The 26,832-nt window shown below is 40.0% G+C and overlaps 1 protein-coding gene across 4 annotated transcripts in view; it reads left to right on the forward strand.

Moving 5' to 3' along the window:
* The window catches only part of ADAMTS20 (ADAM metallopeptidase with thrombospondin type 1 motif 20), a 174,393-nt gene that overhangs the window by 107,904 nt on the left and 39,657 nt on the right, over positions 1 to 26,832 (forward strand). For all 4 annotated transcript variants that reach the window (XM_007061782.3, XM_043548992.1, XM_043548987.1 and 1 more), the window contains one exon: positions 1,723 to 1,899. In XM_007061782.3, the coding sequence (XP_007061844.3) occupies positions 1,723 to 1,899 (177 nt within the window). The remainder of the gene's footprint in view (positions 1 to 1,722; positions 1,900 to 26,832) is intronic.

Here is a 26,832-nt window from a genome sequence, read left to right on the forward strand (position 1 = left end):
GTTGTCAATGTCTTTGAAGCAAGTAATGCCATTTTTTACATAGAGTGCTACTCCCCTCCCCCTTTGCGCACTTGATCCTTCCTAAATAGGTTATAACCATTGATTTTAACATCCAACTCTTCCCACCAGGTTTCAGAAATACCACCTAGGTTGAATTTATGCTCATAAGTGAGCGTTTCATATTCCTGTTGTTTAGTACCTAGTCTCCTAGCAAGTGAAAAGTTTTCCCGGAAGCTGAAGCTTACTGTACAGCTGACTAGAAGTATTGCAAGAATTACTGTTCTCAGCCATGTGGAGAACGCGGTAGATGGAGAAAGAAGAACTGGGTTGTAGCTGTAAATTAATATCACAGAAAATGGTAAACTTCTTTGAAAGGGAGATCATGTATTTGAAAAGTGAGCAAGGGAGATAGCTAAAACATTTCAAAGAGACAAATAAGATGATCTGTGGAAGATACAGACATTTTAAGTCAAGAGAATCTCAACTCCCCCTCTTTAATTGTGATGGTTTGTATGAACTGTTTTCAATTATGAAAGTAAGAAACGAATTCTCTATTGCATGTATGAGCAAACTTTGACCATAGATTCTGTGCCAAAGACCACATGTACAGTTAAAACAAATATTTTCAGTTTATTCTGACCTAGGTTCTCACTTGCATCACCTCCTACATATTGAATCCCATGTACCTCAATAATTAGTAGATAATTTTTTGAATTTTATGAGTAAAAATGGAAAATTCAGCATCTGATTTTTTTCATGTTATTCACCAGCTCTAGTAACTTGGTTCCCTAGGTCTAGCCTGTGCATCATGGCATTTTCTCTGTTAATACCTGCACACTAAGGAATTTGCTTTGTACAGTATATACAGCCCTCCTTTGGTTTAGTATTTTTTAATAAAGAATCAGAGTATGCAACAATAAAGGAGTAGGACATACTGTTTCCTCATCAGATTATAATTTATTTCTAATAGTTTATTATAAATAAGCAATATTTTCTGAGAAGAATGGATTAAGTTAACTAGGAGTGAGCTTGGGCTAGAGTGAATGCAAACTAGCTTTTCCATTTGTTTTAGCAGTACATGTAAAGTTTAACAGAACTTCTGGCTAAAGTTTGTTTCTCTCTTTTTGTTTCTGTTCTACAAAACAATAATTTTAAATTTGAAAAAATAAATATGTAGTGCGTATTTCAGGAGACACCTATGTCTACAAAACAAATGGCCTTTAAGAATCAGAATATGAACATCAGGATGGGTAGTGTACTTTGTTGCTTAGTGTTCCTGGGGGTTCTCTTATTCAAACAGGAAACTCAGTTTCATGTCCAATTTCCATTTGCCCTTATCACAGAAAAAGGGGTACATGCTACACTGACTCTGGGTGCTAACCCTGAAGAATGACTAGTTTCTCTTAATTTTTTTTCTCTCACACTAGTGTTCACTTCTGCCTGAAGGAGCAAACTGTCTTCTATCTTCTTGTCTTTTGTAGACAAATGTTAATTAAATATAAAAATGTAGTTTTGTAAGCTCTTTGGGGCACAAATTGCCTTTTCATTATGTATGGGTGGAGCACCTAGTAAATGGGACCAAGATTTTTGCCTGAGGCATCTGGGCAGTAGCACAATAAAAATATTAAATAGTAATAACAGTTTACTGATTACACAAATATCTGTTTAGTATATGAAGACTGTTGATGAGACCCCTAAACTATATCTTTTTAATTTTTTTAGTGTACTCATACATGTGGAGATGGAATAAAGACAAGATTAGTGATTTGTCAGCTTCCTAATGGCCAAATGTTGAATGATCAAAGCTGTGAAATTCTAGACAAGCCACCTAATATGGCACAATGTAATGTGCGTTCTTGCCCTGGCGATGTTTCATGGCAACGGGGACCATGGAAATCGGTATGATAGTATTCACTATTTCCTCCCTCTTTTTCTCTCTCTCTCTCTCTCTCTCTCTCTCTCCTTTTATAAATTGTATATAGTATTTTTGTTTGATCACAGGGAGACAAAACTGTGTGTGGAATGTACCCATTGTAGCTTTATTAAGCATCTGCTCCTGCTCCCATTTAATTAAATGGCAAACTTTCATTGACTTGTCTGGGAGTAGGATGTAAACCATCATAAGACACATTTTAAATTTTGTTGCTGTTCATCCTGGATTATAGTGCTGATTAACAGTTTGTTCTGCAGGAGGAGGAATCAATTTGGGATTTTACTTTTAAAATAAATACTGTAATTTGTACTATAGTATTAACTAAATATTTATATCTATATTTGTATGTAGATATCTAATGCATAACATTCTAATCAAAGATACATCTAAGTACCTCACACACATGTATATTTTGTTTCCCCTGTAATCAGTCAGTACTGTACTCTGCATTTTATGTACAATTGTGTATAAAGGTTTACATTTGTGGATATAACAATGACTAATTAAAGGTGTCTGTATAATTGTATAATTATAATAGAGCTCCTATCTATATGTCACTATCTATTATTATGTAAAAACAAATACAGTGATCACCATTAAAATCTGTACAGTTCCCATTTGCAGATAATTTACATTCCTGAAATAATCATAGTAGACCCTATGCTAAGGTACTTGGTAGTATTCCCTATGTTGTGAATGCCACAGTAACATTTATTAGACAACGTGCAAAAATTGTAAAAAGTTTAATGGCAACCACTATAGGGTCTGGATCCAGCTCCACTGAAGTCAGTGGCAAAAATCCCATTCACTTCATTGGGAGCAGAACCAGGATCACAATTTTATTAAACATTACTTATATTAACAAGCTGATTTAATTTCGTGTTTTTGATCAAGGAATGTGGAAATATTATATTAAGTGAACTTCAGATTTCAATTTTAAAATATTTTTAAATAATCTAATGTTATAACCTAAATTTGGTACAAATATAAATTGAAATAGATGTTTTAATTAATAATTTATAATAGTATCTCTTTCTTCCACTGTGCAATCAGAGTTTCAGTCTTACGCTGGTGCCTGCATGTCTTAAGCAAATCTTGTTTAGCCATTTGCCAAATGTTAACTGGTGACTTGCAAACACTTACTAATATATGCTTTTGTTTTGTTTTATTTAACTGTAGAATTACATGTTGAAAGCATAAGCAGAACTTTCAGCATATCACTGACAATAAGCTCAATGTCTATTCCTTTTCGATCTCCTGAAATCACTTACTGCCAGTTTGTTCTCTGAGTGATGCTGCAGATTGCGCTGCAATATGTGGGTGCCCTCACAGTCGTAAGTGGGATGGTAACCTGGTGGAGCATAGAGCCAATCTGTGGAGGAAGTGGGGTCCAGGTAAATGTCCTTTTAATTAAACCATATGTGATGTAGTTTTGCAAAGATTTTCATATTATTTTATATCCCAAGTGATATAAAGTGCATTTTATATCTTTCAAAACTAAGCCATATGGTTTAAAATGGCACTTTTTAGCACCCACTAGGACCCTCTCTTGACTCCATGCCCTAGTGGGGTTCTGTGGTGATGTTAACATCACCAGCATATTGCTTATTGGGTGTCACTCTGAGAGGGAGCTGGTCATCAAAACCAGTAGGGGGACCTAAGATGAAAGTATATTCAAATGCTACATGTATTGACTATGCTTCTTAATTTTACTATTGGGAGTATTCAGCACATAAAACTATAATGAACATTTTAAAAAAATATTTCAAATCACCTTTTAAGTAGGGCTTAGATGAAGGCACATTGTCTGGAATTATTGATCACTAAGGGCTAGATTGTGTGTATTTGACACAACCCTTAGTTGGAGTGGTGCAAAGTCTCAGAGCCCTGGAGGAGCACCAGAGGTGTTCTGTCTCAGAAGCAGAAAGCCTACTCTGAGCTCCCCAGTGCATTGTGGTATGCACTGCTGCAAATTGCTACACTTAGAATATTTCTTCACTCCCACCTCACTGGCTCTGCTGACCAGTGTGTATGGAAGGATAGGGAGAGGCCATGACTCTGCCTTCGATGTATCATTTTGTAGTGCTGGGCAACCTTGGATGAGTTTCTGGAAGCCACCCTGTAATCTCCGGAGCTCTTCAATTCTGCCTTATCTTCACCTTGCCCCTCCCATTCTCTCTCACCCCCTTAAAGGCTCTGTAGGAACTAGGTAGAATCTAGTTCTGCATTCTTAAATAAAAATGTTATTGGATAACAAGTATGAGTCTGGGTAAGAGCACATTATATATTTTATATAAAATTGTGAGTTATCTGTATCCTAGTAAAGAGGTGAGGCTAGAAGTTGATGGAGTACAGCTAGGAACTGAAAGTGAAACAGTCAAACAAAAAAGGGTCCCGTTCAGTTACATCACATGAAGGCAGACAACTAAATATTGACAAATTCTATGAGTGCTTTTATATAAATACTAGAAGTCTAAATACTAAGATGGCTGAACTTGAGTGCCTGGTGTTAAATGATAATATTAATGTAATAGGCATCACAGAAACATGGTGAAACTATGGTAATCAATGGGACATGGTAATACCAGGGTACAAAATATATAGGAATGACAAAGTAGGTCACACTGGTGGGGGAGTGGAACTGTATGTGAAAGAATGCATAAAGTTGTATATAGTAAAAATCTTAAATGAATCAAAATGTACCACAGAATCTCTATGAATAGAAATTCCATGCTTGAATAAAAAGAGTATAGCAGTAGAAATATAATTCCAACCGCCTGACCAAGATGGTGATTGTGAAATGCTCAGGGAGATTAGAGAGGCTACAAAAATAGAACATTCAATAATAATGGTGAATTTCAACTATCCCCATATTGACTTGGTTCATGTCAGCTCAGGATGGGATGCAGAGAGAATATTTCTAGACACCATTAATGACTGCTGCTTGGAGCAGCTAGTCCTGGAACCCACCAGGGGAGAGGCAATTCTTCATTTAGTCATAAGTGGCGTACAGGATCTGGTCCAAGAGGTGAACATAGCTGAACTGCTTGGTAATAGCAACCATAACATAATTAAATTCAGTATGCTTGTAGGGAGAAAAATGCCAAAGGAACCCAACACACTAGCATTTAACTTCAAAAAGAGGAACTACCTAAAAATAAAGAAGCTAGTTAAATGAAAATTAAAAGAAACAGTCACAAGAATGAAATGCCTGCAAGCTGCATGGAAATTTTTTAAAAACACTGTAATAGAGACTCAAACTAACTGTATCCCCCAAATAGAAAAAACAGTAAGAGAACCAAAAAAATAAAATAAAATAAAGCTACCATGGCTAAACAACAGTAAAAGAAGCAGTTAGAGACAAAAAGACATCCTTTAAAAATTGGAGGTCAAATCCTAGTGACGAAAATAGAAAGGAGCATAAATTCTGGCAAGCCAATTGTAAAAGTATAATTAGGCAGGCCAAAAAAAGAATTTGAAGAACAACTAGAAAAAGACACAAAAACAAACAGGATATTTTTTCTTAAGTACATCAGAAGCAGAAAGCCTGCCAAACAATCACTGAGACCACTGGACAATCAAGGGGCTAAATGTGCACTAAAGGCAGACAAGGCTGTTGTGGAGAAGCTAAATCAATTCTTTGCATTGGCCTTCACTGCAGTGGTTGTGAGGTGTCAGTACAGGAGGTTTTGGAACACACTGATATATTAAACAGTGAAAAGTTACCAAGACCGGATGTCATTCACCCAGGAGTTCTGAAGGACCTCAGATATGAAACTGCAGAACTACTAACTGTGGCATGTAACCTATCACTTAAATTACTCTCTGTACCACGGGTAGCGAATGTGACACCAACTTTTAAAAAAGGCTCTGGAGGCTATTCTGGCAATTACAGGGGTAAGCCTAACCTCAGTAGCAGGCACAATGATTTAAATTATAATAAAGAACAGAATTATCAGAGACATAGATAAACAAAATATGGTGGGAATAGTCAACACGGGTTTTGTAAAGGGAAACCATGCCACACCAATCTAGAATTCTTTGAGGGCGTAAACAGACATGGACCGGGGGATCCAGTGGATACAGTGTACTTGGACTTTCAGAAAGCCTTTGACAAGGTCCCATGCCAAAGGCTCTTAAGCAAAGTAAGGAATCATGGGATAAGAGGAAAGATCCTTTCATGGATCAGTAACTGGTTAAAAGAAACCAAAGGATAGGAATAAATGGTCAGTTTTCACAGTGGAAAGAGGTAACTAGTAGGGTCTGCTGAGGATCAGTACCGTTGCCAGTGCTGTTCAACCTATTCATAAATGATCTGGAAAAAGGGGAAACAGTGAGGTGGCAAAGTTGCAGATGATACAAATTCAAGATAGTTAAATTGAAAGCAGACTGCGAAGAGTTACGTAGAGATCTCACAAAACTGGGTGACTGGGCAAGAACATGGCAAATGAAATTAAATGTTGATAGATGCAAAGTAATGCACACTGGAAAACATGATCCCAACTATACATACACAATGATGGGGTCTAAATTAGCAGAATACCATTCAAGTAAGAGATCTCAGAGCTCTTCAAATAGATGCAGCCATGTATTCCATCTAGGTGTGTGCACGCCCAGCTAGAACTGGAGAATTTTGCCTAGCAGTATCTGTAAAGGCAGTGCTCGTGCCTTGGGCTGTAACCTTACCCTTGGCCTGTGTTCCCTCTAACCTTCACGCCTGTGCAGATGCGCAAGAGGTCATCAAAGGCTGCACACCTGATTAGTACAGCCGCACAGGCACGCACACAGCACACACGGGGATAACCACAGGTGGGCCTGGAGGATGTGTGGGGTGAGGTGGGGAATAGGGTGTGGGTGGGGGCAGTGGAATGAGGTGGGGTGGTGGTGATGGGGGAACTTGTGGCATGCAGGGCTACAGTGGGGAAAGAGGGCTCTCTCCCAGCTCCAGGGCTGCGGCGGGGAGAGACGCCTCTCTCCCAGATCTGGGGCTGTGGCGTGGAGAGATGCCGAGCCCCGGGGCTGCGGCAGAGAAAGAGGATTACTGAACATTTTGCAGTGTTAATTTTCTTTTTATTTGATTTCATATTAAATAAACATTGTAAGCAGTGCACCTTGTTAATTATCCCTTGTTTTAATATTCTTTCTTCTTCTTCCATACCAATGGTAACTTTTTAAAAATGTATATTGTATCTAGGAGTTTTGTTTCTGCTGGTGGTGCACATCCACACGTTACCTTGATATTGGTGCTGCACATAATAAAATTCATTCCGTATTAGAGGGAACATTGCGGCCCTGGCTATATGAGGCAGCTCTGCCCTGACCTCCACCCTCTACCCCCAGTTCCTTCTCATTGCCCGTGGCTGAAGCTGGAGCTCTCTATGGTTATCAGCTCACGTTCTCTGTCTCAGTTTTCTGAGTTTTTCTCTTCATGTATATACTTTTTAGATAGTCCCTAATACCCTAGATAGTGTTAGCTTAGTTAGGATACTTATTGCCCTGTGTGATGCTTTCACTAGGGTTCAAGCACTGCCCGTCATGTGGGTGGGCAGTTCCTTATAGTGATCCCCACTTGAGATGCTTGCCATGTTTAGGGGGACACACTGAGGAGCAGTGCTCTATTTGTAAATCATTTACCAGAAGAAACCAGGTGGCCGGAGACTTACACTTGGAACAGCACCTTCTCGAGCAGGCCATGAGGCCTGTTTCACTACCAAGGCCCCAGATCAGCTGTTGCCTTCAGACTTGGTAAATGAAGCTGCTGCACACTCCAGTGCTGGTACCTCCCCCAAGAGACAAAGGAGCCATTCACCCTCCTTAGGATCACTGAGGAAGAAGTCCCATAAAACTAAATGGGACCATCCCAGGGCTCATGGAGACTTTCTCCTCCTCTAAAAAGAGTATGGACTGGCACCATACCACTTCTGGCATGCAGGATGGAGTAGGTCTGTTAAACCACTTCCAGGTACTGTGCTGAGAACACTGAGAGCCCCAACCATCTCCAAGCTGGTGGCATACTAGGAGGCAGCAGATTTACTCTGCCTGTTTATTCCGGATTCTTCATTTATCCAGGATGTTTCCAGGGCAACGGCCTCCATCGTCTTGGTAATCCCCTTTGATGGTGTTGCAGAGACAAAGGGTTAGTCGGCACAGCAGCCTGGTCCTTCTGCACCACAGACTGTAGAATTGAGGCCAGTGAAGGGCCTGGCACTGAGGACCTCCTCAGCACTGGTGCACTCCTCGGCACCAACATTGTCTTGGCAGCAGTTTCCGCCTTCTACTTCGGGTACCAATGCCTTCCCTGGCACCGGGAGTAGGTGTCAGATATTTGGTACCGGCTATGCCAATTCCTCATTCCTTATCAGCACCAGTACCACTTTCCTGTTGGGCTGTGGATGAGTCTAACCATCTGCTTGCACCATTGGGACTGGCTTCACTCCTTTCACCAGAAACATGGGAGGACTCGGTATCCAGGTCAGGGTCCTACTCCCAGCCTTCATCGCTTGATTGGCGCCAGGGACCATTCTTGGAGCAGTATTGATACTGAGATCAGCACTCTCCTTGTAGTCAGGACCTGGGCTCCTGGCTTGGTGCCTACTGGCCACCAGTGCCTTATCTGTACCCACAGAGGCCTCTTTGGAATCCCTGGGATGCTCCTCAGTCCCAGAGATCATATTCTTCAGCCTGCTCCAGAGCAAAATCATGGGTCCTGTTGGTGGCTAATGTTGTTGCTGATCCACCACAAGCTCAGAAACTGTTGTCTTCTTCAGGGCCTCCGGACTTGTCTCATCTGGGTCCGGTTATTCAGGAACAGAATACATCCCTGGTGTACTTGGCTGCTTCTGCATCATCTCCTGATGATTCAGTGATACCAGGTTCCTCTTCTCCCTCAATGCCTGAGAATTTGAAGGCATACCAGGACCTTTAGCAGCATGTGGCTGCTTCCTTGGGCATCCAGGCAGAGTTTTTACAGAAGAATATGCACAAGTTCCTCTACATTCTCCAACTATCTGCTCCAGGGAGAGTAGGTCTCCCTATTAATGACACTCTCCTGAAACCTGCAAAGACCCTCTGGAGCACTTCGGCTTCAGTGCTGCCTACAGTGAAGCAATACATAGGTGCCATTGTGATGGCCAGCAGCAACAGTGCCTCTCACAATGCTTCACTGGGCAATCCTTCTTTTCTGCAAGGTAGCAGGAGTACCCCAGGAAGTGTTACCTTAAATTTTAGATGCCAATTAAATTAGCCTATGATAGCACTTCTTATTTAACAAAAGGGTAACCAGATTGTGGCCTGCCCTAAAGGAATTGCTAGGGTATTACCCGGGGGCTTGTCTCTGACCCACAGAGGGCTCCCCAGAGGAAGCTAGTCTTGCGAACCCCTGAAAGGACACGGATACAGCCTTCCGCTCAAGGATTAACACACACAAGCAGAAATTCTTCGAAAACAAAATATTTATTTATTTAACAGAAATAAAAGTTAGTGAGTTTAATAAAGCAAAAAAAGATACATAGGATATAGTAAAACACAATAGAATCACATTTAAGAATTATACAGTAAAGTGACATAGCAAAATAAAAGAGACAGACTGCATAAAATACCTAACATATATAGAGACTACAGTAGGTCCAATGTAACAAGCATATAAAGATTCTGCATACACAAAGGCTTTAGTCTTAGTGTTACAATCTAATCCTTTACTTAATACAATGTAGTATATGCAGCCTTTATACACACATATGAGAAACCATGATCATATTCACAGATTAAAAAGAAAACATTTACTTAAAACTAACATTAAACATTTAACATTTAATATCTGATGTTTAATATTTAACATCCTGTGAGTGGTGATCAGCCAGTCACAGGATGGGCGGGAGAGATCTCCCCAGAAACAGGCATCCAACTTTATTAATAGACACACGCAGGCACCCTTAAATGATAGGTAGAAAGAAGATCAGGCTTACACTTGTACTGTACCCAAATTCCCTCTGTATCATCTTACTGGTCCTTCTGATCTCTCTGTGTTTGAGGTTTCCACAGCCGCAGTCTTCCTGCTACTGCTCCTTCAGTTGTGGATGTAGCAGTGGTTGCTGCTGGCCATTGCTGCTGGCAAGCAGCTGCTCTGAAGGCGATTGCCAAGGCAACCTCAGAGTTCTGCTGCTGCTCTCAGGAAAGTTCCGCCTTTGCTGCTGCTTTCCTTCTTCGTTTCTTTCCAGGTAGCGTTCTCTTGCTCAGGTGTCTTCCCACTTCTGCTCTTCCAGAAACCCCAAACCCACTACACTCAGAATGCTGGCTGTCAGCCTTATATGGTGGTTGCTCTCCCAAGGTCAGCTCATCTCAGCCAATCAGCTTCCAGATATTAGCATAATTCTAGATCTTTCCTATTATGTCATTCCTATTTTTAGATAGCTCCTCCTTCTGATGCCATCTTGGGTAAAAGCTCCTCCCTCTGAGTTCCTGGAACCTTCTGGAATTTTCCACTCTCTAAATTTAAAATATGTCATCCCTGTCTCCGCCATTTTGATCCACCATGTTGGATTTTCTAAATTTAAACTGTCATTATTTTCTACTTATTTAGAGCCTTAATCTTAAAATTAATTATTGTTTTATGTAAATCCAAGTGTCCTGATACTGCCACCACCTTAATTATGTCAACTGGGAGAAGTGAATTTTTCGGTGTTTTAAACCCCCTCCGAGGTTTTCCTGCAAGCCTCTGTTAAGGTGCTGCAAGGTATCTCAGAACATTCAAAGCAAAACCTCTTGTTACAGAAGGGTCATAGTTCCTGGAGGCAAAGGCCTTCTGGTTGTGCTTTCAGCCAGTCGACACGACCCCTGGCATTTACAAAGTGCCCATTTTGGCTTCTGTGTCTGGGGCAATGACCCTGTAGTGATTTCTACATTTGCATCCCCGCTGTTCGGGAACAGGCTGTGTCGCTTTTATAATGTTTGGGATCTAGGACAGCTGGATCCTAAGCAGTGTCAGATCAGGTTATGTCATCCAGTTCCTTTCCACCCCTCTTCCCCACACCTCTTCAGGGGCCTCTCTCACAACACACTGCTCCTTAAACAGGTTCAGTCTCTCTCTGCTAGCTTTGGGAGCTGTGAAGGAGGTTCCCCTGCAGTGATGAGGTCTGAGGTTTTATTCCTGGTACTTTCTGGTTCCCAAATCCAAGGGAGGGGTGAGACCTATTCTCAACCTCTGAAGCCTCAACAAATATATCCGATATGGTGAGTCACCCCAACAGCTGTCATCCCCTTGTTAAATCATAATGACTGGTTTGCTGCCCTGGACCTTCAGAACACTTATTTCCATGTAGCAATTCTTCTGGTTGTTTTGGCGAACTCGCACTATCAATACACCTTACTCCCTTTTGATCAATCCTCTGCTCCTCAGGTCTTTACCAAATGTATAGTTGTGGTGGCGGCGTACCTCAGGAAGAAGAGAATTCATCTTCCCATATCTGGATGGTTGGTTACTGAGAGGCAAGTCCAGAGAAGAAGTCCTCTCATGTACACATCACACTACACTTACTCAATTGCCGAGGTCTCATCTGAAACAATGGGAAGTCAACACTGGTCCCCACTTGAAAAATCAAGTTAATTGATTAGGGCATTGGGACCTTAATAGATTCTACAAGTTTGAGAGCATTTTTGCCAACTAACCCTTTTCAGGCAATTTGGTGCCTTTGTCAGGAGCTGCAGTCTCAACCCTCTGCCACAGCTTCAGTGTGCCTGAGGATGCTGGGTTACATGGCCTTATGCACACATGTGGTCCATTTAGCCAGACTGTCTTCTCCTTCTCCAAATATGGCTGAAGTCAGTGTTTCATGTGACTCATCATCACTTGCACAGACTGGTCCGACTTTCTCCACCGTTCCTGGTCTCCTTATGGTGGTGGACAGTTCAGGATAACATATGCCAGGGTGTTCCTTGCTCAGCCCCCAACAACCAGGACTGTTGTGGGGAGCACATCTGGGGTTGCTGAAAGTTCAGGGCTTGTGGCCAGAACAGGAAGCGTCACTGAATATCAACGTCCTGGAGCTTCATGCCTACCTACATGCCTGTCACACTTTTTCTCATCATCCACACTTTCCAAGATCACATCAAGGACTCAGTGGTTCATGTACTAACTGATAATACCACTGCAATGTATTATGCGAACAGTCAAAGGGGAGCACATTCAAGTGTTCTGTGTCAGGATCAGGCTCTGGCAGTTTTGCATTGGGAAGAGTATTATTCCAGTGGCCGATCATTTACCTAGGCTCCAAAATCAACTCGTAGATTACCTCAGCAAGAATTTTTCCCTGAATCATGAGTGGTCCCTGAAGCCCAGTATCCTGAAGTCCATCTTTGAAGCAACCTGTTCACTATGAGAGACAGCAAGAAATGCCATCTGTTTTGCTCTCGAGGGGGGCTTGATCCAGGCTCCCTGACTGATAACTTTTACCTGGGTTGGGAACCAGCACTCCTGTATGCATTCTCCACTGATTCCAGTCGTCCTGCAGGTGATCTTCAAACTGAAATTGGACCATGTCAAGGTCATCTTCATTGCTCCAGCATGGCTGAGGCAGTGTTGGTTCTCTGGCCTTCTCCTGTTATCAATTTGGCCTCCCATATGCCTTCCTCTTCATTCCGATCTCCGTACTCAGCATCACAGTCAGACTTTGCATCCTGTGCTCAGCTCTCTGCATCTCACAACATGGCTGCCCATGGGTTACGTCTTCAGTCATAAGGTCTTTTACTTAGCTCATTGAGGATGCATTTGGTGGCAGGTTTGGTGTTCCTCCACCCATCCATGGAAGGTCAGTATTTTCAAATACCTTGGTAACAAGGTTCTTGAAATGGATGCTTTGTCTCCACCTACCAGTGAGAGAGCCTGTTTCTTTGCGGGACCTTAATATGGTCTTAGCGGCTCTGATCAGACCTGCAATCAAGCCTTTGGTATCTTCTTCTTTTTCTCTTTTGTGTCAAAAAATTGTATTCCTGGTGGCAATGACATCTACGAGGAAAGTGTGTGAGTTGCAGACTTCGATAGCAGAGCCTCCTTACACACAATTTTCCAAAGACAAAGTGACCTTGTGGCCGCACCCTAAGTTGTTACCTGAAGTGGTTTCTCAACTTCATTTGAATCTGGCGGGATATATACCTGTATTCTTTTCTAAGCAGCATTCAACCCTGGGCAAGCAGCATCTTCACACATTGGACATCAGCAATGTCTAGCCTTTTACCTGGGAAGGACTAAACTCTCATGCTTTGCCTCATCTGTTTGTGTCATATGCAGACTGAATGAAGAGACAAGCAATCTCTTCGCAGATGATCTCTAGGTGGTTAACTTCCTGTATCAAGACAGAATACGAAATAACTCTGATTATGCCCCCTCAAAGGATGTGAGCTTATTCTAGGAGAGTACAGGCTATGTTGATGGTATTGTTAAGTGATGTTTAAATATAGGACTTCAACTAATGGATCATTATGCCATTTCTGCAGCATTCACAGCAGATGCAAACTTTGGGAAGGCATCTCTGCAATCCTTTTTTAAATAAACTCTGAGCCTTACTTCTTGCAACTACGGCTTGTGAGTTACCTATGTGGAATACGCAGCTGCATCTACTCGAAGAAAAAAAAACCAGTTACCTGTACTGTAACTGTTCTTTGAGATATGATGTATTCCACAACTCATCCTCCTTCCCCTCTGCACTGGACTCTATGCTCTTGGCATTCAGGGAAAAGCAACTGAGGGGGGCTGGGGCACAGCCACCTCATATAGGAGGGAGAGGGGATACAGCCACAAGGCGCAGGCACCACCTCTATGGGTACTATTAGGCAAAATTCTCTGGCTCTAGTGCACTGTGCATGCACACGCCTGTGTGGAATACACATTTGCACACACCTCAAAGAACAACAGTTAAGAGTAAGTACCGTTTTTCATCATGGGTAGTTCTCTGAAAACATCTGCTCAGTGTGCAGCGGCAGTCAAAAAAGCCAACAGAATGTTAGGAACAATTAGGAAAAGGTTAGATAGTGAGACAGAAAATATCAAAATGCCCCTGTATAAATCCATGATACGCCCAGACCTTGGATACTGCATGCAGTTATGGATGCCCCATCTCAAAAAAGATGTATTCGAATTGGGAAAAGTACAGAGAAGAGTAACAAAAATGATTAGGAGTATTTAACAGCTTTCATATGAGAAGAAATTAAAAAGACTGGAACTATTCAATTTGTAAAGAGAGGATTAAAGGGGGAGAGGGTGTAGAGGTCTGTAAAAGCATAAATGGTGTGGAGAAAGTGAATAAAAATGTTATTATCCCTTCACATAACACAAGAACCAGGGTCACCCAATGAAATAAATAGTATCAGATTTAAACCAAACATAAGGAACTGCTTCTTCACACAACACACAGTGAACCTGTGAAACTTGCTGTCAGGGGATGCTGTGAAGGCCAAAAATATAAATGGGTTCAAAAAGAATTAGATAAGTTCATGGAGGATAGGTCCATCAAAGGCTGTTAGCCAAGATAATCAGGGACACAACCCCATCCTCTGAGTGTCCCTAAACCCCTGCCTGATAGAAGCTGGGACTGGATGAGAAGGGATGGATGTTTCTATTAAATTACCCTGTTCTGTTCATTCCTTCTGAAGCATCTGGCACTGGTCACTGTCGGAAGACAGGATACTGGGCTAGAAAGACATTGGTCTAAACCACTGTGGCCATTCTTATGTTCTATAACCTTGCAGCAATATTGATAACATTACTGCATAGTATATCTGCACATTTTTATAGTTTTCTTTACAACAGGTGTGGAGGTTAGTAATATGTGGTCATATTCTCAGTTGGTGTAAATTGACATAGCGCCATTGATTTCATCGGAGCTACTCCAAGTGACAACATCTGACAATCTGTCTCATCCACTTCAATAATAAAAAGTTAATAAAAATCGGGTAATAGAAATTTGTAGTTAAAAGAATACTGAAGCAGATTCTCTTTCCTGTTTCATTGCTTTGCCCACCTCTGGTGGTGCAAAGCAGCCATAAATCTTATGCACCTGGCTCCAGAAGGATTCCCTCTTTGTCAGGGAATCTGCAATTACTATAGAGTTGTCATAATGTGTTGTATACAGTCTTCTGCTCCTTGCCAACTGCATGAGGGAGAGGGGAGGACTTGGGGAAAGGAGACACAGATACAGCATCACTATGCCCCATCAATCCCTGGCTGTGGAATGGCCTTTGAGGGAACACAGAGTGTGGCATAAATTAGAGCAGCCCTGAAGTTACTTTTAATTTACAGTGTGAGCTGGCCCAGGCCCTACTGAGGTTTGAGGAAGTGCATAGGTGCCAAGTTTCTAATCTGCCGGGAGTGCTCCCCCGTGCTCCACCCAGGCCCCGCCCTGCCTCTTCTCTGCCCAATTCTTTCCCCTCCCACCACACCGCCTCCTGACACTGCAAAATAACTGATATGCGGCACGCGGTAGGTGCTGATAGGGAGGGGTTGGCACTGATTGGTGGGGCCTGCCGGTGGGCAGAAGGCGCTGCGGAGAGAGGGAGGTTCTGCTAGAGGAGCTGCCAGTGTGTTCTAAGTACCCACCATTTTTTCCACATGGGTGCTTCCCAGACCACCCACAAAGTTGGCACCTATGAGGAAGAGTAAAGTTTGCTTTGTCCCTGTTCAAATCTGTCTCTGACTACTTCTCAGCTGGCCCAGAAGCTCTGGCTCATTGATCCTGCAAAAGTACTAGTTGTAGTAGATCCTCCTCTTGGGTTCTAGCCTCAGGCATAAACTGATGGAGAAGAAGAGTAATTGAGCTAAAGAATTTAGAATCCTCAGGACAGGCAATAAGTGTGATACAAGAGTTAGAAAGAATGTGTCAGTTGCCAATTGTCATTTCTTTTTCTTCCAGTATAGAGTGAGGAGTTTGTCATGTGTCTGCCTTCAGATGAGGGTATAGGTATAAGCAAGAAATAATAACAATTTGCACTTGAAATGAGCTATTATCAGATTATATTTCAAAACTAAAAGCTCTTGGCTTCTTCAGAGTAACTGTCATTGGTAATTGCATATCTTTGGCCTCAATGTTTGAGAGACTGCTGGAAGTGACTCCAGAGAATGCTATAGCCAGGTCTGTAAGATGTGGAGATGTGATAGCTTCATATTTCACTACTAGATTGGTGCTGCTGCTGTGTGTAGAATAGTTGGTTCATTATAGGGAGACGGTGTTAGATCAGTTTCAACAGCATTTGTAATTGCTTGAAGATTACTGAAATTCAATTAAAATGCAGTTCTGTCCTGAAAAGTGTTAGTGTAAAAATGTGCACATTTTTACTTAACAGGTCTGCTCCACCTGTACACTCCAGGTCATATGTGTTGAATTTAATTAGTTTAGGGTTTGTCTACATGGGGACATGCAGGAAAATTAATCTGGATTAACTAAAGATATGAATTTAAAGTGGATTAATTAAAGTCTATTAAACCTCTGTGTGGGCACTTCCAAAATTAAAGAGGCCTTAATTCAGTTTAACTTAATAAACTGATTAAGGCCACTTTAATTGTGAATGAGAGTGACCACACTGAGGTTTAATGCAGTTTAATGAATCCACTTTTAATTCACTTTAGTTAATCTGGATTAATTTTCCTGAATGTCCCCATGTAGACAAGCCCTAATATAAATATTGACTATTAACTACTATGAGTACTGCAGAATGAAAGAGTGAGTTGAATTCTTTAAATTAATTTTATTTATAGCCATTTAAGTTCCCACTGCAGAATCTTGAATACTGGTGATGTCAGAGCCAGAGATGTTAGTTCCAGGTTGAGCTTGCAGGGTGGCAATTGAAAATACATCCCTTTACTTATAAATTGAATACACTTGGTATGGAGAGACAAAGAATAGGGGATCTCAGGAGGGCCATTTTACAATCACTTTTCAAAGTATAAATACCTTCCCCCCAACCCCTTGAATTGTACAAAAGTTTCTGAGTGAACTTTCTTTACCAAGAGATGAATCATAGTCTTTATTTTTAAAGTCTTTATTTGCAGGACAAAAAAAGAAATAGGGTGGGTTCATCTGCATGTCAACTGGTAATGGTCAAGTGGCTATGCTAGATCCATATATCTTTCAGGGACTCTGAATGATTTCAGTTATTCTTGTGGGGATACAAATCAATCCAAAATAATACATTTGTCACATTCTTGAAATAAAGTAAGATTATTAATATAATTAATCTATTAAATCTCTGGCAGTGGCATGTGTACAAAAAACCTGTAAGTCAAATTTGTCGGTACAGTCTTTCAGGCTAACTGCTGCATACTTGAGTACAATATCTCTGTGTTGATACATTCAGTGCAGTATAGTACATGGGCTAAATTAACCTTTCATATAACTACTTATTTCAGTGGAATTACACCAGGAAAATATTCCGCCCCGTATGTCTAGGATGTTTTCCTTTAAGTCTTCCCTGGTTTTATGTGTGAAAGAGTTGAGCCAACCATTCAAAACTCTGTGGAAGAATTAAAAAAAACTTAAAACAGAAAATATATGGAGACCATATGCCACACTGTAAAATATCAAGAGAAAATTACATAGTATTTTATCAGTTTGCTAACAGTACATTTTTATTAATGATTTATACTTTATTCTTTCCTTCTTTCATTATGCTGTGTTGGGTTCTTGTCTGTAGTGCACGAAGTGAGACATCTTGACTTAGTTCTGGAAACTTTTAGTAAGGCATTCCAGATTGCCTTATTCTCTTGAGAACAGGAGATTGGATTCTGTGCTGCTCCCCCTGGAGGCACTACACAGAAAGTGGCTTTAACTTGTGGCAGCCTCCCTTCTGTAGCTTACATCTTGCGGTGCAAACTAAAATGGCCATAGTACATACAGCTATGGTCCTACCCATTGCCATTGCCTTTCTTGGGTGGAGACCCACATCTGTCTCCCTCCCAATAGGGGTATTTTGAGGCTGACCAGTTTCCTGCCTTCACTGTGTTATTCCCAGCAAAAGACAATCTGCCTAAGCAGACTTGCTTCACTTCTCTCCTCAGAAATGGCACACAGTTTAATTGCTAAAGCTACCACACTGTTTTTTCTAAGCAGGCATATTTTTTCTTAAGGTAAAAGCACTAGAAAACACTACAGAGAAAACAGACATACTAATAAGCTTACCAGAGATCATCCTCTCCCCCCACAAAGGGTGGTGGCAGGAGTAGTCCTTCAACTCCCATGCAGGGGTTTTCCTGTGGTTTCAGGTTGATCACACCTTTTGCTCCAAACAGGAACACAGTTGTATGGGACCTCTGTAGGCCAAAGTCCTTCCAATCCTTCCCTAAGGATTGGGGCCTTCCGTGTACCAGAGATCCTATCAATTTGCTAGCTCAGGAAGAAGGCCCTGAGTCAGTTTAAACTCTAGTTATGTATTCAAAAGTCCTTTCTTTGTCTGTTGATTCCTGGAGAATCAGTTTTGGTCTTTGAACTGTCCTCATGTACTAGGTGATCAGCATACCTAAGGACCTCCCCTCAGGGTGAAGCTTCAAAGGCTGAATTTGTAGTTGGGGGTTTGCAATCCTTTCTGTTCCAGTACTTCCCAGGAATTCCGCTTCACGTATATCATCCCAAAAGATTAGTCATGTTTGCTACCTTGTTCAACAGAGTCTTTTGAAGTTCATGATACTTGCAAGATATTGCATTAATCCTGTTTTCATACAATCCCACAATAGTGTATAAACATTTGCATTTTTAATACAATGGGCTCCTAAAATACTTAAACAGCCTAGTGGTTAGGGCACTCTGCTGGGATATAGGAAACCCAGGTTTGAATATTTGCTTTGCGTGGTTTGGATTAGAAACCTGAACCCAAGTCTCCATCATCGGACTATAGAGCCTCTCTCTGACCTAATGAATATTTAATTATTTATAAAAACTGGAACAGCTCCAACATGACAGATTGAGAAAAACCCAAATTAAGTATTAATTTAAGTGCTCAGATAATTTTAAATGAGAAAGAGTGTGATACATCAACATTTACTATTGGAGCTAAGAATTAGGAAGCTTCATTTTAAGAATGCTAACTGTCCTGCATACCTGGGAGCCACCCTCAGCTGGTCCGTGTTCAGGTATCTTTCTTATCAATGGATTCATGTATAGACTAGAGCTGAATCAGGTATTCCTCTTCTCCTTAAATAAAGACAAAATTATAGTTCTGTTTTTAGAATAAAGTATATTGTTAGGATATTTATACAGATCAGATAAGGTACCCCTTCTAGAGGCATATTCAACATACCAGTGGCATATTATGTGTTTTTTCTTCTATTGTTGGGCAAATATTGATACATGCAACTGTCGTTAGTATTACCAGTGCATAGATGGGAGGATGAACTCCTCTCTCTAGTTAGTTTTATGTTTTAAAGATTTTTAATGGCATCACTTACTATCATTCAGTCACGTATTTTAAAGCTCTGAGACAAATATCGCTGATTTCTTTAGTGTTCAAGGTTTTCCCTTTAGTCATTAACTCCAGAATTACTTCACTGCAGAACTCTGTCTTTGCACTAGTGGAAGAAATGTAATTTTTATTTTATTTTTATGAATGGAAGTAATTTTTTAAAAAACTGAGGTTCCAGTCCTGTCCCAGTGAAGTCAATGCGAATTTCCCATTGATTTCTCTAGGAGCAGGCCAATGGTGCATAAGTAGAAATATTTATTTGCTTTCATTTTAATGCAAAGATCCTATTATGTTTCTTAAAAGTGCCTGCATTCACTTCTATAGTATGTACAGAGTATTTATATCCTTAAAGTTAACCTTTTATATTAAAAGGAAATTCAGGATCAGAAATCATGGTTTTCAAAACCAGCTACATTCTTATACCTCTAACACTGCTGCTGCATATTGTCAAATTTCAGAATACCTCATTACTGACACAACATGTTTAATGTCCCTTTGACTGAAATCTTTAATGGTAGCATATGCTGTTCATTCTTTAAAACTTTGAGAGAAAGGAATGCCTTTTCAGAGATCAACTGATAATGGCTGCCACTATCCAGACTATGTCATAAAATGGACTTGGAATAGTAGACTATTAACTATACCATAATTTTGATTAAAATGGATCAAAATAGCTATTTCCAAAATTCCAGAAAGAAGATTCGTATGTGTTGGTTTTATTAAATTTAGTATAAATTCATCCATTTTGATACTATATTGTCTGTGTAGTTTAAAAAAATAAATAATTTATAATTTATGTCTGATAATTTATTATGTTGATGTGACTTGGTGTCTGTGTGAAATACAGTTGCATTTTAACCCTTATTTGTTTGACACATGTTTTGTGGCTTTGTCTGTGTTTATATTTAATTTGTGCTTTATTAATGCATCCTAATATTTGGGCTTCTTTTAAAAAAATGTTGGAATTAACCACTATTGTGGGAAATGTTTTGTTACCATTGAGGGATCTTTGTATTGTAATGAATTTTCTACGGTTTTTCAGTAGCATTATTTTCACAGGGGAAAAATGTTAAGGATTTCTTTTGTAAAATATTAAAGGTTGTTATATTATAGAACTTGTCATGGCTTTTATACCTGAACCTAAAATGAATTACTCTAACTAATCATTGTTGCCACCAGAAAGCTTACTTAGGCACAACAGCAGCAATTAATGAAGTTGGGCAGATTGGCATGAAATATCCAGGTTGATGCATGATCTTTGGAGATAAAATTAAAGGATATTGGTGGCAGACCTCCTTGGACTGTAGCTGTAACTTTAGGGTCCGATCCTGCTCCCACTAACATCAGTGGCAAAATAATACAAACCAATATTGATAATATTTTAATGCTATTTATTATGTTAATTGATGGTACACCTTCAACTGCAACACTGTTTATTATTATCACACCATGTCAAAAAAGATATATCAGAAATAGAAGGAGAGAGAGATGGGCAATTAAAGTTGTTATATCACTGGAAAGACTTCCATATGAGAAGAGTTGGAAAAGATTAGGACTGTTTCATCTAGAGAAGAGACAAGTAAGAGGGGACATAATAGAAGTCAATGCAATAATAAATGTCATAGAGAACAAAAAGAAAGTACTTTTGTTTAACATTCTTAATAATACAAAAACAATGGAATATTCACTGAAAATGAAAAGCAAAAAAAACCCAAAAACCAAAAAAACCCCTAATTTTAAAAATTACTTTTTTTTAGAGAAGCTAGGATTTTCAGAGAAGCCTAAGGGAATTAGGTACCCATCTCTGAATAGGAGTTCGAAGCTGGACACGTAACTCCCTATTGCACCTTTGAAAATCCAGCTACAATCCATAATAAGCTTGTGGAACTCATTGCCACAACATATCATTGAGTCCAAGAAGCTCAACAAGATTCAAAAAAAAGTATTAGATATCTGTGGTTATCTTAGCTATGTTTAAAATATATAAAGGATGTAAACACTCATGCTTCAGGTTATAAGGTGACCACTGACCTACAGGGGTTAGCAAATGGGCAGGTTATTCCATAATTGTCCATTATGAGGGTTCTTGCTTCTTTCTCTGAGGATTCTGGTAATGACCATTATTAGGCTACTGTACAAACAGACAGTCTGATTGGTGTGACTATTCCTATGTTTCTTGAATTTTTCCTGCTGAAGCACCCTAAGTCCCAAATTTCCAAACACTTACATGCATGGTTACATTTAAGCATATGAGTAGTCTCAGTGCATAAACTTGTGCATAAGCGTTTGCAGGATTGGGGCCTAAATAATAATATGTAGACTGAAAAATACAGAAGAATGTAATAGGTTGAAAAGAAAATGGAAGATGACGTAAAGAGGTGGGTAAAATATTGTATTTCTCATGACTCAGACTATACAAAAATATATTTTGTTCCTTTTATTTAACATTTAAAAACAAAAAAAAATACCCTATTTTCCCTATTTCTTAAATTCATATAGAATTTTTTAAAACATTGCGTAAAAATGAAACTATATTTTGCAAGTTTATGAATACTGAAGTATTGTCTTTTTATGATCACTTAATTCTTATTCAGTTTGATTGGGAGGGGGGTTGAGTTAGTACTTTGCAGCGGTAAGTGTCTTAAGACTATGACTTAATATAGTATAAACAGAAAAGTGCCTATTTAAAATGCTCTTTTATTATGATTCAGTGGGATTTCATAGAGGAAAGTTTGTAAATTACTTTGACATTTTTATATAAAAGGTGTTATTTAAATGCAAGATATTATTGTAATACCTGGGTATAATGAACTAAGATAAACTGGTACAGTTTATACATTAGTATAGATGGGCCTACTCTGAACATCTGCAAATATTGTGAGGCTTGGAATCAAGATGCAGATACAAATTTGAGAGATGGCTGGTGTTTCTGGATCTGAATACCACTGAACTTCGAGAAGGCCAGACCAGGATCTAAATACTACAGTTGGGTTTCATCTCTAAATTATACAGAAGTAGAATAAAACTCATGATTGTTGTAATGCGTAAATAGCAGTTTTGACTGTAGCAGACATTAGATTCTTCAAGTGATTGTCCACATGGAGTCCACTCCTGGTGCGTATGTGCCCCATACGCACAAGATCAGGTTCTTTTGGCCAGCAGTGCCTGTTGCAGCCACGCCTGCACCTTAGATGTCCCACATCCCCCATCTGAGGGCATAAAGGTTGGAGTTAGGCCCAGATCCTTAAAAGTATTTAACTGTCTAACTTACATTGATTTCAACAGCTTTCAACCTACCTTTGAAGACCTGGGCCTTAGTTCTTTGTCCATTGACTTTATAAAAATAAAATTAAACAAATATGACAGATTGCTTAATGCACTACTGGGAGATGCTCAGATACTACAGAAGTGAATGCAATATAAGAACCTATATAGAATAGAAATGGAATTCAAACTCAGGGCCTGTCCCCTTAGGGAGGTCATCAGATACTTATAAGAATGGGTGTCCAACTGCATGAGAACATAGAAATCATGGAAACATTGGGTTAAAAGGAGTCATCCAGCCTAGCCCCTGCACTGAGACAGGATGAGGTATGCCTCAACCATCCCTGACAGGTGTTTGTCTAACCTGTTCTTAAAAAACTCCAATGACAGAGATTTCACAACCTCCCTTGGAAGCCTATTGCTGTGCTCAACTAGCTTTATAGTTAGAAAATTTCTTCCTAATAGCTAACCTAAATCTCCCTTGCTGCAGATTAAGCCTATTACTTCTTTTCCTACCTTCAGTGTACATGGAGAACAATCAATCACTGTCCTTTTTATAACAGCCCTCAACTTATTTGTAGGCTGTTTACAAGTCCCCCTTCAGTTCTTTTCTGAAAACTAAACATGCCCCATTTTTTGGGACTCTCTCCAAGTTGTCTACATCTTTCTTAAAATGTGGTGCCAAAAACTGGATACAGTACTCCAGCTGACTTCACCAACACCAAGTACAGCGGGACAATTACCTCCCGGGTCTTACATATGACATTCCTGTTAGTACACCCCAGAATGTTAGCCTTTTTAGCAAGTGCATCACATTGTTGACTTGTATTCCATTTGTGTCCTACTGTAAGACCCAGAATCTTTTCAGCAGCACTACTGCCCAGCCAGTTATTCCCCGTTTTGTAGTTGTGCATTTGATTTTTTTTTCTTCCTATGTGTACTATTTTGCACTTGTTTGTATTGAATTTCATCTAGTTGATTTCAGATCAATTCTCCAATTTGTTAAGATGTTTTTGAATTCTAGTCCTGACCTCCAAATTGCTAGTAACCCCTCTCAGCTTGGTGGCATCCACAGATTTTATAAGCATACTCTCCACTCCATTGTCCAAATCATTAATGAATATATTGAATGGTACAGAAGCCAAGACAGACTCCTGCAGGACCTCACTAGATGCGTTCCCCTCCACTGCAGTTATAAACATGTTATGAACTAACCAAGTTAGAGCCACCAACCCATGTGAGAGCTCATTCCATTCATGCTCAGGCTTCCTGTTTGAAGAACGTCCCTATTTCTTAAGTCTGTAGGGAAGCTGTATGGAGTTTGGTCCATAGATTTTCAAGACACCGTTCTTTTGGTAAAGGTTTCCACATAGGACGTCCATTTTGATAGGGCTATCCTGAAGTCATTGCTTGGAGGTGGGTACCAAGAGTCCTGCTCAAACAATCAAAAAACTGCTTTTTAGTCCCCAGGAGTGGAATCCATGTGGACAATCACTTGGGAAGAAAGAGCAGTTACTTACCTTACATTTACTGTGGTTCTTAGAGATGTATTGTCCATATAGATTTCCCACCCACACACCTTCTACGCTGCTACAGATTCCTACTTCTCTGGGATAATGTATTGGCAAAAGGACTGAGGGATGGTTGGCCCGCTCTGCCATTTATACCCTGGGGGACACGAGGACATCTAGGATGTAAGGGTGGCCCCAACAGACACTGCTGGCCAAAAGAATCATATCTAAAGTGCATGAGACACATGGGCACCAAGAGTGGAATCCAGGTGGATAACATGTCTCAAAGAGCCACAATTACTGAAGGGTAAATAGCTGTTCTTTTGAGGTTCTGATGCTGTGCTACTGAAGTCCATGACAAAGTCCCATTGACTACAGTGGAGCAGGATCAGACCCATAGTGAAGTGTTCTGTGGAAAAAAGCTAGTTCCCTAGTCAAGTGTTCCACATTGTTCCATGTTATGAGCAAAATCACCTACACTTTTCAAGATCATTAAAACACTCCCACCACCACATGCTTAGATAATATGTCGCTGTTGTATGTCTGTGAAGATCTCAAACCTAACCAGAAAAAGAAAGTATAAAATAAGAATTGAACTGAGTGCCTGGGTATTTCTTAATCTTTGTCATATTATGCAAACTTTCTACAACTATTTTGAATAAATTCCTATTATTACCGTACGACCCAAAGACCCAGGATTGGGTCACTTTTGTATGCAGTGCAGTCACTATAGACCTTACAGTGTAAGGCCCTGATCTTGCAAACACTTCCACATTCACTTAACTTTAAGCATATGAGTGGGTATTGACTCCAGTGGAACTGCTCATGAGCTTTAAAGTTACGCAAGATGGAGGCCTATATTAATAATATAACAAACAATAGGAGGAAAGGGTGTGGGGTGAAAGGGTAACAAAATGTTTTGAATGAGGTACAATTACATATTTGCTGTCATTGAAATTTTCAGCACTTTATAAATAAATAGTGCTATTGTTATTCTGCATGCAGATTTAAGTAATAAATATACAGTAGTTGAAGACTCTAACAATTCTATCTAGTAGAATTGAGGCTTTCCCCAAACACAAACCTAGTTTTTAACAGTATAAAATATATGAAAGTTTACATTTGGGGAGGTGAGAAGGGAGGTGTTTACAGATGTGTGTTTGATATGGCCTCTGGGTCGTCGTCTTTCTGCTAACATTATTCAAAATGACAGTGTGTAGATTGCAGTTGGTAAGAATCATAGGACTGGAATCAATTGTAGGACTGGAAGGGACCTTGAGAAGTCTTCTAGTCGAGTCCTCTGCACTTAAGGCAGGACTAAGTATTATCTAGACCATCCGTGACAGGTGTGTGTCTAACTTGCTCTTAAAAATTATTTCAGTGCTTAACTGACAGTTATGAAGTTTTTCCTCATGTCCAGCCTAGGCCATCATTGCTGCAATTTAAGCCCATTGCTTCTTGTCCTATCCTCAGAGGATAAGGAGAAAAAAAAATCCCTCTTCCTTTTAACAACTTTTTATGTACTTGAAAACTGTTGTCCTGTGTCCTCTCAGTCTTCTCTTCTCCAGATGACACAAACCCAATTTTTTCAATCTTCCCTCATAGGTCATGTGTTCTAGACCTTTAATTATTTTTGTTGCTCTTCTCTGGACTTTCTCCAATTTGTCTACATCTGTCCTGAAATGTAGTGCCCAGAACTGGACACAATACTCCAGTTGATGCCTAATCAGTGCAGAGTAGAGCAGAAGAATTACTTTTCATGTATTGCTTACAACACTTCTACTAATACATCCCAGAATGATGTTTGCTTTTTTGACAACAGTGTTCCACTCTTGACTCACATTTAGCTTGTGGTCCACTATGACCCCCAGATCCCTTTTTGCAGTACTCCTTCCTATGCAGTCATTTCCCATTTTGTATGTGTGCAACTGATTGTTCATTCCTAAGTGGAGTACTTTGCGTTTGTCCTTATTAAATTTCATCCTATTTACTTCAGACGATTTTTCCAGTTTGCCCAGATCATTTGAATTTTAATCATATCCTCCAAAACACTTGCAACCTCTCCCAGCTTGGTATCATCCACAAATTTTGTAAGTGTACTCTTTATGCCATTATCTAAATTATTGATGAAGATATTGAACAGAACTGGACCAAAACTGATCCTTGCGGGAACCCACTTGATATGCCCTTTCCAGCTTGACTGTGAATAACTGATAACTACTCTCTGAGAATGGTTTTCCAACCAGTTATGCACCCACCTTATAGTAGCTCCATCTAGGTTGTATTTCCCTAGTTTCTGTATATGAGAAGGTCATGCAAGACAGTATCAAAAGCCTTACTAAAGTCAATATATATACTCCAGATCTACTGCTTCCCCGCTACTCTGTCAAAGAAAGCTATTAGGTTGGTTTGGCACAATATGTTCTTGACAAATCTATGCTGACTTGTTACTTATCACCTTATTATCTTCTAGGTGTCTGCAAATTGATTACTTAATTATTTGCTTCATTAACTTTCTGGGCTCTGAAGTTAAGCTGACTGGTCTGTAATTCCTAGGATTGTCCTTATTCCTGTTTTTATAGATTGGCACTATATTTGCCCTTTTCAGTCCTCTGGAATCTCACTCATCTTCCATGACTTGGTAGAATCTCCTTCCTTAGAAGTTTTTAAGGTCAGGCTTGACAAAGC

The sequence above is a fragment of the Chelonia mydas genome, chromosome 1, assembly GCF_015237465.2.
Source record: "Chelonia mydas isolate rCheMyd1 chromosome 1, rCheMyd1.pri.v2, whole genome shotgun sequence".
In the NCBI taxonomy this organism is placed as follows: domain Eukaryota; kingdom Metazoa; phylum Chordata; order Testudines; family Cheloniidae; genus Chelonia; species Chelonia mydas.